Raw genomic sequence first — 12,401 nt, 5'->3', positions numbered from 1 at the left:
GTGGATCAATGAACTTTTATTAAGAAAAATTCTTTGATTCCTTTCGTTCTAGTAGACCTAAATGAAGGCAGGGTAGAGCATCAAAATAATTAGCTACAAAGATTTTGAAAAGATTCTCCTTCTCCATGAAACATATAGATTCTCAAAAGAATACTATAGATGAAGTATCCTAAGGAACAAGCAGCTTTCCATATACTCTACATCATATATACTACATAGCGTGCATATTGCCAATCATAGCTGCTTATTTATGATGATCTCATTCATCAAGCACTTATTTCAATGCATGGCCGTAAAAATGACTGTGATTACTAACGAGACCACACGGTGCACGCCAATTTCTCTTGCCGGATGCTTCTCAAATCACGGTGTTTTGGGTTGGTAATGGGTAAGCTCCGGTCAAGTCCGGTCCAATGGAGTCTTTTAAAGTGTTGACCGGGTATATAATGTGAAAACGGGCACAACTTTTTTTGACCCGACCCGTTTTCCTTTTCCGAATCCGTGAAGGAAAGCAACCAGCTTTTAAAAAAGCGAGTTCTACGGTTACCAAGAAAGCACAAGAGCAAGCTCTATAGATCTCGAGAAGAAACACCATTGGGGCCTAGCTGCGAAGCCGATCGACGATCCCTGGAGGAAAGAAAAGCCTCTGCAAATCCCATCCAAGCCAATGGTATTGATTTCTCCACGAATCCTCATTCATTCAGATTTCTCCACGAAGTCAATTATTGTTTCCCTTTGTTTCTTTTCGCCTTCACATCCATCTTCTTTGATTCGCTCTTTCCTTTTTAACCTTTCTTTTTCCTCATGTTTTGATCTTCTTTTTTCCTTTTTAGCCGGCTTTGGGTATTGGGAATCAGAGTGATGTTGGTATTTAAATTTTATAGTATTAGCTACTCGATAAAAGTATAAATTTTTGGATTAGGGTTTGCTTTGAATAAAAATTTGAATCTATTCAGGAGGCGTGATTTTGTTTAATAAGTTCTTTTTCTTTCCACCCAGTAATGATGATTTCCAAGTTTTCTTGATCTGTCCGGGCTCAGATTTTTATATACCATCAGTGCTAATTCTGCGGGTAATGCTGATTAATGTGCTCAGTGTGTGGTGGATTTTGTATGTGCATAACCTTCATACCTAGCAAAACAAGTCGATTATGCAATTCTTTTTCAGTTGCTGCAATTCTTGGTATATGTAACAAATCTTCGTAATCAAACACAGAGAAATGAAAGAAACAATAATAAACTAGAGAAACACATATGAAAGTTCCCATTGTCTAGTATTTAGATGATTATATATAAAATAAACGCTTCAAATAATGCAAGAAAACCTCATAAAGCTGATGTCTTTTGACTCCTCACATTTAATTCTATGTCTATGCATAACAATCACAAGTTTAGTTAAATTCTATTGACGGAAAATGTTCGTATTGGCTACATATGTATGCTATGCTTCATGATTTTGTTTTAGTGCTTTATCAGTGGCAACAATCAAAGAAGCTTGGGTTAAATGATCCTGATGCATGCTTGCTGCTTGTTTCCCTGTGTTATACCTTTCCAAGCATGGGAGGTTCATTGAGATCTCTTAATATTGGTTGGAAGTTATCTTGCAAAGTGGATTGCCTTTTTGATCGTTGGATTTCATCGAGTTATCCCAATGAAGGAAGCTTGAGCAGTAAATTGCTTTCTTTTTAGCAATTTTGTGATGCTTATGGTGAAACTAGTCACTCTTCTTGAGGAGAGAGATATGCCAGCACATTCGGGACTTATAACATGTCTCTTTTGCAATTGGCTTGTGGTAGTTTATGATTTCTATGGTCTTGTATATTGTGTCCTTCTGTGGGTAGAATGAAATTTGAATGCGGTTGATTTTATCGGTCTCCTATCTGTCTCTGCTATGGTGGCCCTGGCTCCTCTTGTTGCACAATCTGAATCTTTTCTATGAATTATTTTGGCCTTTTTGCTTGAGTACTTTACTTTTACCAGTTAGATAGGAAATGAAAGTCCTCCATGGATGATGCGACTTGTTATATTAGGTCTTCTGTGTTAAAAAACTTCTAGTCATGATGTGTTGTCTACAATTTAGTAGTGCATTGACTGCTTTATTTTTATCATCTACCATATGGCAATGGGCTACAGCACATGCTTCATAGAATAGTTAACTTCTTTCTAACTGATGTGTCATTTATTGAACTTTGAGAAATAACTTTTAAACATGTTTTGTGAAGCATAAATGGTGAAATCATCATGGTAGCCCCCAATTACAATTTGATGGATTATTTCTGCCATGTTAAAGTCTAATGCAGTTATCCATTTGGTATTTGTGTGTCAGAATAGGATGGGCTTGTGTATCAATCCAAATTGTGCTCTATATCAAATCTGATTAAAAAGTTTTCTATTCACTGATTCATGTGAATTTAAATATCTTTCTGGAAAAGAATTTTTCTTGTCGAATATTAATGTTTTAACATATCCTTTGGGAAGTGCTTCTGTTATTTTGAAATTAATAACAATTAGAACTTCGTCATGAGCAATGAAGGTGAGAAGGAGCTTATCAATTAAACGGGTAGTTGAAGCATCCATAGTTTTCTGCCTTTTGTAACTCTGTGTGTGTGTGTGTGTACCATGATGGCAGGTGTCACGGGGCAACTTTTACCTCCAAAATTGCTTCCGTGATGGCGCTAACTCCCTTAGCCAGCCAACACCCCAAGGTATGAGACACAAGTGTTTACAGAGAAAAACCCCAACCTTTTCTTACTTTTCTTCTCAAAAGTACAAAGGACACACCTGCCTCATGCAAGAGGTCTCTCACCCTCTCACCCTGGTGTACAGAGCACTCAAACCCCTCCCAGGTTACACAGAATGCTCTCTCACAGCCTATGGAAACACCCTTCCTTGGCTGATTTTCCCTCTTTCTCGGCTGCCTCCCACAGCCTTGGCCGACAGGCCTACAAAGCACTCAAAACCCTCCCAGGTTACACAGAATGCTTTCTCACAGCCTATGGAAACACCCTTCCTTGGCTGTCTCGGCTGCCTCCTCACAGCCTACGGAAACACCCTTCCTTGGATGATTTTCCTCTCTCTCGACCGCCCCTGGCTGCCTCTGGCTGCCTCCAGCTGCCTTGGCCGACAGGCCTATATAGCATCTCTGGCCGTGGGCCACTCGCCCACTTTCCTGGCAGTGCGCGCCCACTCCCTGGTAGCGCGCCCACGTTGCTGGGTAGTTGGCCGAACCGCCCAACCAACTGCAACTGCGAGTCCCAGTCTGCCACGCCCCGGCGTTGCAAGGAACCGCCAGCAACCGCAGTCTGGCGTGCACGCGTGCCGATCGCGCGCACGTCCGACTTGCGCGCGCACGCCTCCGCTTTCTGCGCGCGCACGTCTCCTGCGCACGTCGCCCGCACCGTGCCGCAGCTGGACTCCGCTATTTCCGTGCGCACTCCGCTTTCTGCGTGCGCACGTCTCCTGCGCCCATGCCCCCGCATTGAGCTATGCCCTGCCCGAGCAATCACATCTGTGCCCACAAGCAGTGCCGCGCCTGCGTCCATGCAGTGCCGCGCCTGTCCCCGAGCTGTGCCACGCCCATGCCCGAGTTGTGCTGCGCCCATGCCCGCAGACAGAGCCGAGTCCTTCTGGCCGAACCCAAGCCAAGGTGCGCCTAGCCTGCGCACCCATGCCGCGCATCATCGCCATGTCGCGCGCTCCTTCGGTGTGCCGTCCCGAAGATGTGCGCCCTCCTTGCGCACAATGCTGCACCAAGCCCGCAGACAGAGCTGTCCTTCTGGCCGAACCCAGGCCAAGGTGCGTCTAGCCTGCACGCCCGTGCCGCACGTCATCACCATGTCGTGCGCTCCTTCGGTGTGCCGTCCCGAAGATGTGCGCTCTCCCTGCGCACAATGCTGCACCGAGCCCCCTCGCGCAGCAAGGCATGGCATGGTGCCACCTGCACCCATGCCAAGCCCATGTCCAAGGCTTCAGCCCTCCTTCGGTGTGCCATCCCGAAGATGTGCGCTCTCCCTACGCACAATGCTGCACCGAGCCCCCTCGCGCAGCAAGGCATGGCATGGTGCCACCTGCACCCGTGCCAAGCCCATGTCCAAGGCTTCAGCCCTCCTTCGGTGTGCCGTCCCGAAGATGTGCGCTCTCCCTGCGCACAATGCTGCACCGAGCCCCCTCGCGCAGCAAGGCATGGCACGGTGCCACCTGCGCCCGTGCCAAGCCCGTGTCCAGGGCTTCAGCCCTGTGACAGCAGGACTTCTGCAGACTTTCTGTTGTCTTCTTTCCTTTTCTTCTTCCTTCTAATCATTTGAGATTTCATGTGATAGTACAGTTGAACCCAAGTAGGCATCCAATAGACATTTGGGAGAGCTTGCATTATATATTAGCATGTTAGTTACAATAGTACCTGAAAACTTCAGTTCTCAAGTTTCTTGGATGTGATATAACATAGCAAGACTCTCCGTGGCACCCCAAAAAATGGAGTACCCTATTTACATCAGCCATAAGTGTGACAACTTGACACATTCTTTTGCAATATTCCAATAAAGACAACTTAATCTAAGTTATAACTCTATAGGTTATAACTATTTAGATGCTAAACAGTATTAGCTTAATGTGTCAGGCATTCCTATTGATGTCATGTATTTTTCTTCTTTTTCATTAGTGTGATATGGTGTGAAATGCAGATTTATTGAATAGTATCCTAGACTAATTAACTAAGTCTCATATTCAACATATTTATATATTTGATAACATAATTTTTCAAATATTCATGTGATATGGAGGTTTGGGCTTTTTAAAAATTTGAAATGTCATACAGTTTGGAACAATGGGAAGCTTGGCTCCCACGCCAACTTCTAGGTAACACTTTTGTGTACGTAGATAAATATATTTGATTTATATAATGCTTGTTAAGCTTTATTATTAAAACACCTGCAGATATTGTTTGTTTACCTTGTCTTAATTGAGTAAATGTAAAGTTATGATTCGTGGTCATGTAGGCAAGTGTTCCACCTAGGGTAGGATCTAGAAGAGAAAATCCAAGAGGATTAAGCCACCGAAAGAGGCAAGAGATAAAGGAAGCATTTGAACTCTTTGATACGGATCGTTCTGGTATGGTCATTGCTTTAAATTATTGTGAATTTGTTTTCTCTTCTTCTTTCACCTGTTCACTGTAATATAACCTTCTGATCTTTTTTATAGGGACTATCGATGCCAAAGAGCTGACTGTTGCCATGAGGTAATAGTTTCTTATATATTTAGGTCCCATTCTTTTGAACTGATTTACGTGCTGCTATCTTATTGTAGAGGGTGATGCAACCATACTCATATAATATTTTATTTGCAGGGCCCTGGGTTTTGAAATGACAGAAAAGGTAAAAATCTTCTCTACATTTCAAGTCATTAAATCTCTTTTCCTTTATTCATTTTAAGTCATACCCGAAATTCAAAGTTGTTTTAAAAAGTTATAATGTGGGCATGCAATTAACTTTCTTTAGTTTACATTTATCTGTCAATTTATTTATCAATTCACAGCAGAAAATCTCTGTCAAATACAGAAAGAAGTTATAAAGTGTATGCTAATGCATTCCAATTCAGGGCATGTGGAAAAAATGAATTATAGGCACTCGTAAGCCACTACTATATATTCATGGCAAACACCATGAAATACATTTGGTTAGAACACTTGATGTGAGAGTCAGGGAAGAGGAAGCAATTATCTAGATTTTCTTAAAGTCTCGTTACTTTTTTGTTGATTCTTTGATTAGCCTCCGTTCTATATCTTGCACAGGGACTACCCTTCTATAAATCTGTCACCCATTCTTAAATGGATGTGTGTAGTGGGAAAGGAAGCCTTTCCATGATCCATTTGATTATGCTCTTCGGATCACCTCCAATGATTGTAGAAGCAGAGATGACCCTAGCCTGCACTTCATGCAATGTTATTAATGGGAGAGGTAGCTACCTTGACTTGAAATCATTGAGAAATCCACCAATCTGCATTGTGCATTGTTTGCAATGTCTAAGCAGAAACCTGGAAATACCTTGCACGGTCTACCTTCTCCTTAATCTAGGCATGTTTTCTAGAGTTGTCAATTTGGGTTGGGCCCATCGGGTTGGCCCACCCCTCCATGTAAATGGGGCGGATTGGGTTTATATTTTAGCAACCCGTATAAAAATGGGTCAAATGACCCGCCCCGTTTGGATCGGTGGGTCGGGGCTTGTCGAGTGGGCTGACCCATCTCTTTATATATATATATATATTTCAAAAGAGGGTTCTAATGTTATTGAAGAGATAATTGATGAAAAAGAGGAAGAAGATGAAGAATTGAATAATGAGGGCCACAATAATGATATAAAGGATATTTTTTTGGGACTTTGATTTGCCTCTAAATTAGTTTGAAAATTGAAACTTAAAGTCTTTTAAGTTTGGGTTATATTAAGTATTTAGTTTAAGTTTGACGATTTCATTTTATGACTATAAGAATTGAGATGTAAGACTTTGATAAATTGATTTGAGTTCAAATTGAATATGAAATTCAGTTTATATTTTTTTTTTTTTTTTGAAATTTTGACGGGTTGGCCCGTTTAACCCGCGGTCCATGGCGGGTCGGGTCGGGTTGGGATTTTTCCAACCTGTCAGTTAAACGGGCCAGCCCGCCCCGACCCGTTTAGAGGTGGGTCGGGGTGGCTCGGGGCGGGCCGGCCCGTCTTAACAGCTCTAATATTTTCCCTTGATGCACCCCTAGTATTGGGGAGAGAGGCATAAGGAATACAATAATATAATTTCTTTGTAAACTTAGATTTGCATTCAATGAGGAAAGGCAATGATACTTAGCCTCCAACACATCAAAACAACATACAACAAAATAGAAACACTAAAAAGAGTAAAAGCCATCATGTTGAGGTGGAACAGAGCCAGGTCTAGAGGACCTTCAGGCTATGCATATGCATAGCAAGTGCAAATGACAAGAACAGCAGAAATTCTTACAACAATAGAGAAAAATGATCATTGTAATTTTGCTATCACTAGTGTTTCAGAAGGTGATCTTAACAATCATAACTAAAGTTTCTCTTCATGAGAAATAATACTACCTGCATGTTGTAAATAATACAATATTTACAATGCTTATATAACATCTAGATCTTGAACATGATAACCAACAAGGTTCCTAGAATCTCCTCAACATTCAATTACAAGACTGATGATCTTGATGTATGATATCTTCATACAAGCAGATTTCCTGTCTTATGATATATTTCTTGTTCATTTGGTAAATGGAATATGGTTATGCACTGCTCAATCTCAATGTATGTTTAGTATTTTCAGTCTTTTACTGACATGCCCCTCTTTACGTTATACATTTCTGATCTGTGGTACATAGCTGAGGGTGTTTGGGAGAGGATGTGGACTGCAATCTCCTTAGATTATTATGATGAGTTGCCATGTTGAAGCCACCACTAGATTGTTAGGCAACATTGGAGTAACAGATATAGTTAGAACCTTACAAACTGCTACGTGTTACAAACTCTGTAATGTCCAGGAAGATTAATGAGTAACAGCAGACCATATGTCATATCTTCCACCAATAGCATCTTGATAGATGATTTTGTTAATGCCATTTTCCCATTTACCTACATTAGTTGAAGCAAAGGAAAAGAAAGTGCCAAGTGTCATCTTGTTAGACAGGATACTGGATATAATTTAATTTTGACTTCTAGTTCAAATAGATCATACTGATTGATGCACCTAAATTTTAAAATGTACTAATTTGCTTCTGGATGTCTGGTTGGCCTTTATAGTCTTCAAAGGCTTCACTTTAGCAAGTTTTAAGATTCCTAGGTGATTGCTTATCATTGTCGAAAGAGGAAAATGAACCAAAATTATGTTAAATGAGCTGAAGTCATGCTAAATGCTGCTTTATAATCAATAGGGATTCACTATATAGGCCTTCCAATATTTTATTGGTATTGATGTATAAGATTCTAGACACATTTTAAGGACATGCTTAACATCCTTTTATAATAAGCAAAAAGCTCTCCTCGTTTTCTTGCATAGTTTTGTATAATTCAAATTACCCAAATCCGTGCTTCTTCTTTTCAAGCATTAGGAAGTGTAATGATGCTTCAAGTTAATATGTGAAAAGTCTTTGCTTTATTATTGATCCAATGGTTAAGCTTGGTTAACCTGCAACTGCTCCAGCAAATCTAGATGTTATTGAACTGTTTTTTTCAACTATTGCTATTCCCATATAACACTCCTGGTCTTAACAGCCTGTATTAGGCACCCTAGATTCAGATGTTGTTTGATTACATTAGCATGACACTGAAAATGAGAGTCATCAATTCTGCAAGAATTTCTTCTTGCTAGATGCTTATGTTTTTCAATTCTTTCAACACCTGAACTTTTAAAGTTAATTTTGCATTATGAAAATCTGGCTTGAAACTAAGACACAGAACCCTTATGTTATTGCAGCAAGTTAATCAGATGATTGTTGATGTAGACAAAGATGGCAGTGGTGCAATTGAATTTGATGAATTCGTTTCCATGATGACAGCCAAGATAGGAGAAAGGGATTTCCAGGAAGAGTTAATGAAAGCTTTTCGCATTATTGACCAAGATAACAATGTAAATTTTGTGACTATCTTGCTTGTATCTATATATCCATACCTAACTCTCTTGCTTTCGCTCTCTCTCATACATACATACATACATACATACATACATACATACATACATACATACATACATACATACATGTTGCATGCATGCATGCATGCATGCTGGGACTTCTGTAAGACTGTCATAACTTCTGTAAGACTGTCATAACTCACGCATACATGTATATGGGACTTCTGTAAGACTGTCATAACTCTTCTGGGGCATATTTCAGGGAAAGATATATATGTATGCATGCATCCATGCATGCATGCATGCATGCATGCATGCATGCATGCTGGGACTTCTGTAAGACTGTCATAACTTCTGTAAGACTGTCATAACTCACGCATACATGTATATGGGACTTCTGTAAGACTGTCATAACTCTTCTGGGGCATATTTCAGGGAAAGATATCTGATGTTGATATCCAGCATCTTGCTAAAGATTTGGGGGAAAACTTTACTCTTGAAGAGATCAGAGAGATGATCACAGAAGCAGACCGCAATGGTGAGAACTTTCTCCTTTCGAATTTTCAGTGGAACTCTTAAATATTCTTCAGGGTTAATAACATGGTTTCATACATCATCTTTTTAAATCATGCTAAACCTACTAAATTTGATTGAATAATTTCTCTCTTATGAGGGCAACAAAACATATTCACATACGATGTTTTCCTGGAACTTTTAGGAAGTATAACCAAGATAGAGTGTCAGAAAATTGAAGAAATACTGGTGATACTTGGAATACCTTTTTAGGGATAATTAGTAGAATCTCACCTTTCTTAACTAATTACAAATTAGCAGCTTATTTTTTCTGTTATGGCTTTCATAGAGTTTCACCATCTAAGAGGATGAATTCCAGTTGATGGAGAGGGGAGAAATTAATTCTACTTTAATTTTCTATAGTTGTGTGTGTATGATTAAGAGGAACTGCAATAGTTAGTTGGGAACACTTACATCCCACACCAGTTGACTTGGAATAGAAATCTTCCTAATACTTATGCAGTATTTCATAGGTTCCAAATAAAAGAACATCGCTCCATATAAGTTTGTCCCTCCACCCTCCATCTTTATTGCAAATATTTAAATTTTTGAGTTGGGCCACTTAGGGATCTCTCCTTTTCTATCTTTCTGAAATCCTCTTCCAGTTTCTTGCAGTCTTTCTGTATTGACTCCACTCTGTTGCCTTCTTAATTATTACAAGAAGTTGTAAGCTCCCTGGAGAAGGTTTCCTTTCTACTACTATTTTCGGAGTCTCATCTTGATGCTTGTACCATTATACTGAGTTCAAATGTTTTGGGCATAACGTGCATTTCCTGTAGCATATGTAATTATATCTTGCTGTTCAATATTGGCATGGGCTGACACCATCAAACTGTTATAGCTTCCTCTTCTAGTTTGATTAATTTGCTTAGTAACAAGTTCTCTTGCGATTTCATATTTATATGTTAATAAACCATTCCATTGGCTGTTCTCGCTAACAAAATGCCCCTGCAAGTAACAAATAGAATTTCAGTCCTATATAATTGACAGGATTTTTTTTATCCACTTAAATTCTTGGAGGTAATTGAGATATTCATCTGTCATGCAGGCGATGGAGAAGTAGATGCTAATGAGTTTATCAGGGTGATGAAAAGGACAGGTTATGATCATTAAATATCTGAAATTATCTTGCTGCAAAAGACTGTGAGTTCCTTATGATGCAAGTGACCCAGAGAGCCTTGAACTCAAGATTATTGATGTAACTTAAATTAACCAATCTGTCAAATGAGATGGTTTTCTGTGTATAAACATATTTCACCTGCCTATATACACCCTGTGTGGATTCTGTAGTTTCAGCTAATGTTTCTTATTTATGGTTGTGTTTGTTGGTAGTTGTGTACTCTTTTAAAAATGGCGATGTTTTGGATGTTGAATGGATAAAATATTCATCAGATTGTTTCCACCTAAGATTGATGATTCATTGATCGTGGTCAACGGACCAATTACATCAGTGGTGAGACAATGTACTTGTTTAGGGCTTGAACCGATGGAGTCTCTGCAGAATTTCTTTTCTTCGATGTTAAAGTACAGTCTATGAATTAGCATTCCATGTGGACATACCAGGGAGTATTGCAGCACATCATGGTGGCATCTTCAAGGTTTTAAATCTGTGGGGCTTTTAGCAGTGACCTTTGGAGGCTGCTACATACCAGATTGGTGACGAGGAACTGATATTTAGCTTTGCGAGATGAATGTCTAAGATCAGGTCTTCCGTCTGAGACTTCTAAGAGTGGATTTTTTTTGTATGGATGCCTCCTTCCCTCCTAGATACAAATTCTTCTTCCCCCTCCAAGTGACATGGAGGAAATGTTTTCCAGAGGAAGGTATTATCAGTTCTCAACGTCACACATTGAAGAGGCTCCAAGTATCTAGATACTTGCTAATTAAATGATTCTAGCTTTACTCGCTTGTTAAACTTCAACATGAAAAATAGTGATCTTGTTTTTCTATATAGGTCAATATTCTGATGGTTCAGTCATTATATTTCGCCCTGAGGAGATATTAATCAAATACAATATTTCATATGTTGGCCAAGCCATTTTAATCCCCTGTGACTAGCTTATTAAATTTGTAGTCTCAGGTTTACTATATGTGCTACCATTTTGATGCCTTGGTTTTTCTTTTAAAAGGCAAATAGAACTCATTCATCAATAAACTATGTAATGATACAATATTCAAGCTCTTTTTTATGCTCTACCTAATCTACTGTTGTTGATTATAGAAATTAGTGTCAAATGTAGGACAGCTAATTTTGGAAAAGTGACAACTAAATCTTCTCTTGGGTACTTAGTAAGACAATTTTAATTTCTAGCATGAGTCCCATCTCTAGATGCATGATTGGCATTGATAATCACTTGGAGAGAGATATTTCGTCAACATCTTGAAACAGTTTTTTTGATGATGGACATCTTGAAACGGTTGCCATCTTTAATTAATCAACTTTACAACTGTTCTTGAATCCAATTCAGCTCATACTATAATATGTGGACGGAATGAAGGTTGTATGTTTACCAAGTTATCTGGAGAGATTCCAATATTGAAGTTCTGCAACCTCGTCCATCAACATAGAAAAAGCCATATCCAACTTCATAAAAAATTATTAAAAAAACTAGATTCAAAGGAATTAATCTAAAAGGACTTCTTTGGTAAAGGAAAAAGACAAAAATAAAACATTGCATTATTCCATGGATATTGATGATCATCTCAAGTCTGCCACTTGTCAGGCATAGATTATTACCTATAAATGGCAAAGACTTGTTCAACTACTAGCAGCAAATCAAACCCTCAAGAAAATTGGAAATTTCAATAAGAAATCTGTAAGCTAAAGACTGCGTTGTACCACTACGCTTTTGATTAATTCTTTACGAGTCTCCTGTAAATTATTGCAAGAAGTCTGGTAAAGTTTTAATAAGTCTGTACAAAAAGGAGCATACATCCTTAAAGATTAATGTACTGCAAACCATCAAGAAAGTATAGCATGATGGTTGTGTAACCGGATTCTTTTCCCCAACATAGACACGGTAGCAAACAGTGCCGCTTTCGGCGCCCATCGTATCATCAATTAAATATCAAAAACTTCATGTGCCTTCATTCTATCAAGCGCAAAAACTAGTATGGCCATAGGATATGGATCAAGCATCTGCAACTCAGGGTAGAGCAGCCCAATCGATACCCCTATAACATCTACCAATGCTGGACTTGTT

The 12,401-nt window shown here is 39.3% G+C and overlaps 1 protein-coding gene across 1 annotated transcript; it reads left to right on the top strand.

The window, feature by feature from the left end:
- The first annotated feature begins 521 nt into the window (after positions 1-521).
- On the top strand, positions 522-10,529 carry LOC105048690 (probable calcium-binding protein CML13). Its single transcript, XM_073260160.1, has 7 exons — positions 522-670; positions 4,994-5,105; positions 5,196-5,232; positions 5,341-5,368; positions 8,470-8,622; positions 9,061-9,163; positions 10,247-10,529. Exons 1-7 carry the CDS (start codon positions 668-670, stop codon positions 10,309-10,311), a joined length of 501 nt encoding a protein of 166 aa, XP_073116261.1. The 5' UTR covers positions 522-667; the 3' UTR covers positions 10,312-10,529.
- The last annotated feature ends 1,872 nt before the right edge of the window (positions 10,530-12,401 follow it).

This window comes from Elaeis guineensis, chromosome 7, assembly GCF_000442705.2.
Source record: "Elaeis guineensis isolate ETL-2024a chromosome 7, EG11, whole genome shotgun sequence".
Classification (NCBI taxonomy): Eukaryota; Viridiplantae; Streptophyta; class Magnoliopsida; order Arecales; family Arecaceae; genus Elaeis; species Elaeis guineensis.
The sequence above is the reverse complement of the archived record's forward strand: the minus strand, read 5'-3'. Positions and strand labels throughout refer to the sequence as shown.

Coding starts and splice junctions, on each gene's coding strand:
- LOC105048690 (XM_073260160.1), top strand. Junction 5,233..5,340: donor GAGCTGACTGTTGCCATGAG/GTAATAGTTTCT, acceptor TTTTATTTGCAG/GGCCCTGGGTTTTGAAATGA. Junction 9,164..10,246: donor CACAGAAGCAGACCGCAATG/GTGAGAACTTTC, acceptor TCTGTCATGCAG/GCGATGGAGAAGTAGATGCT.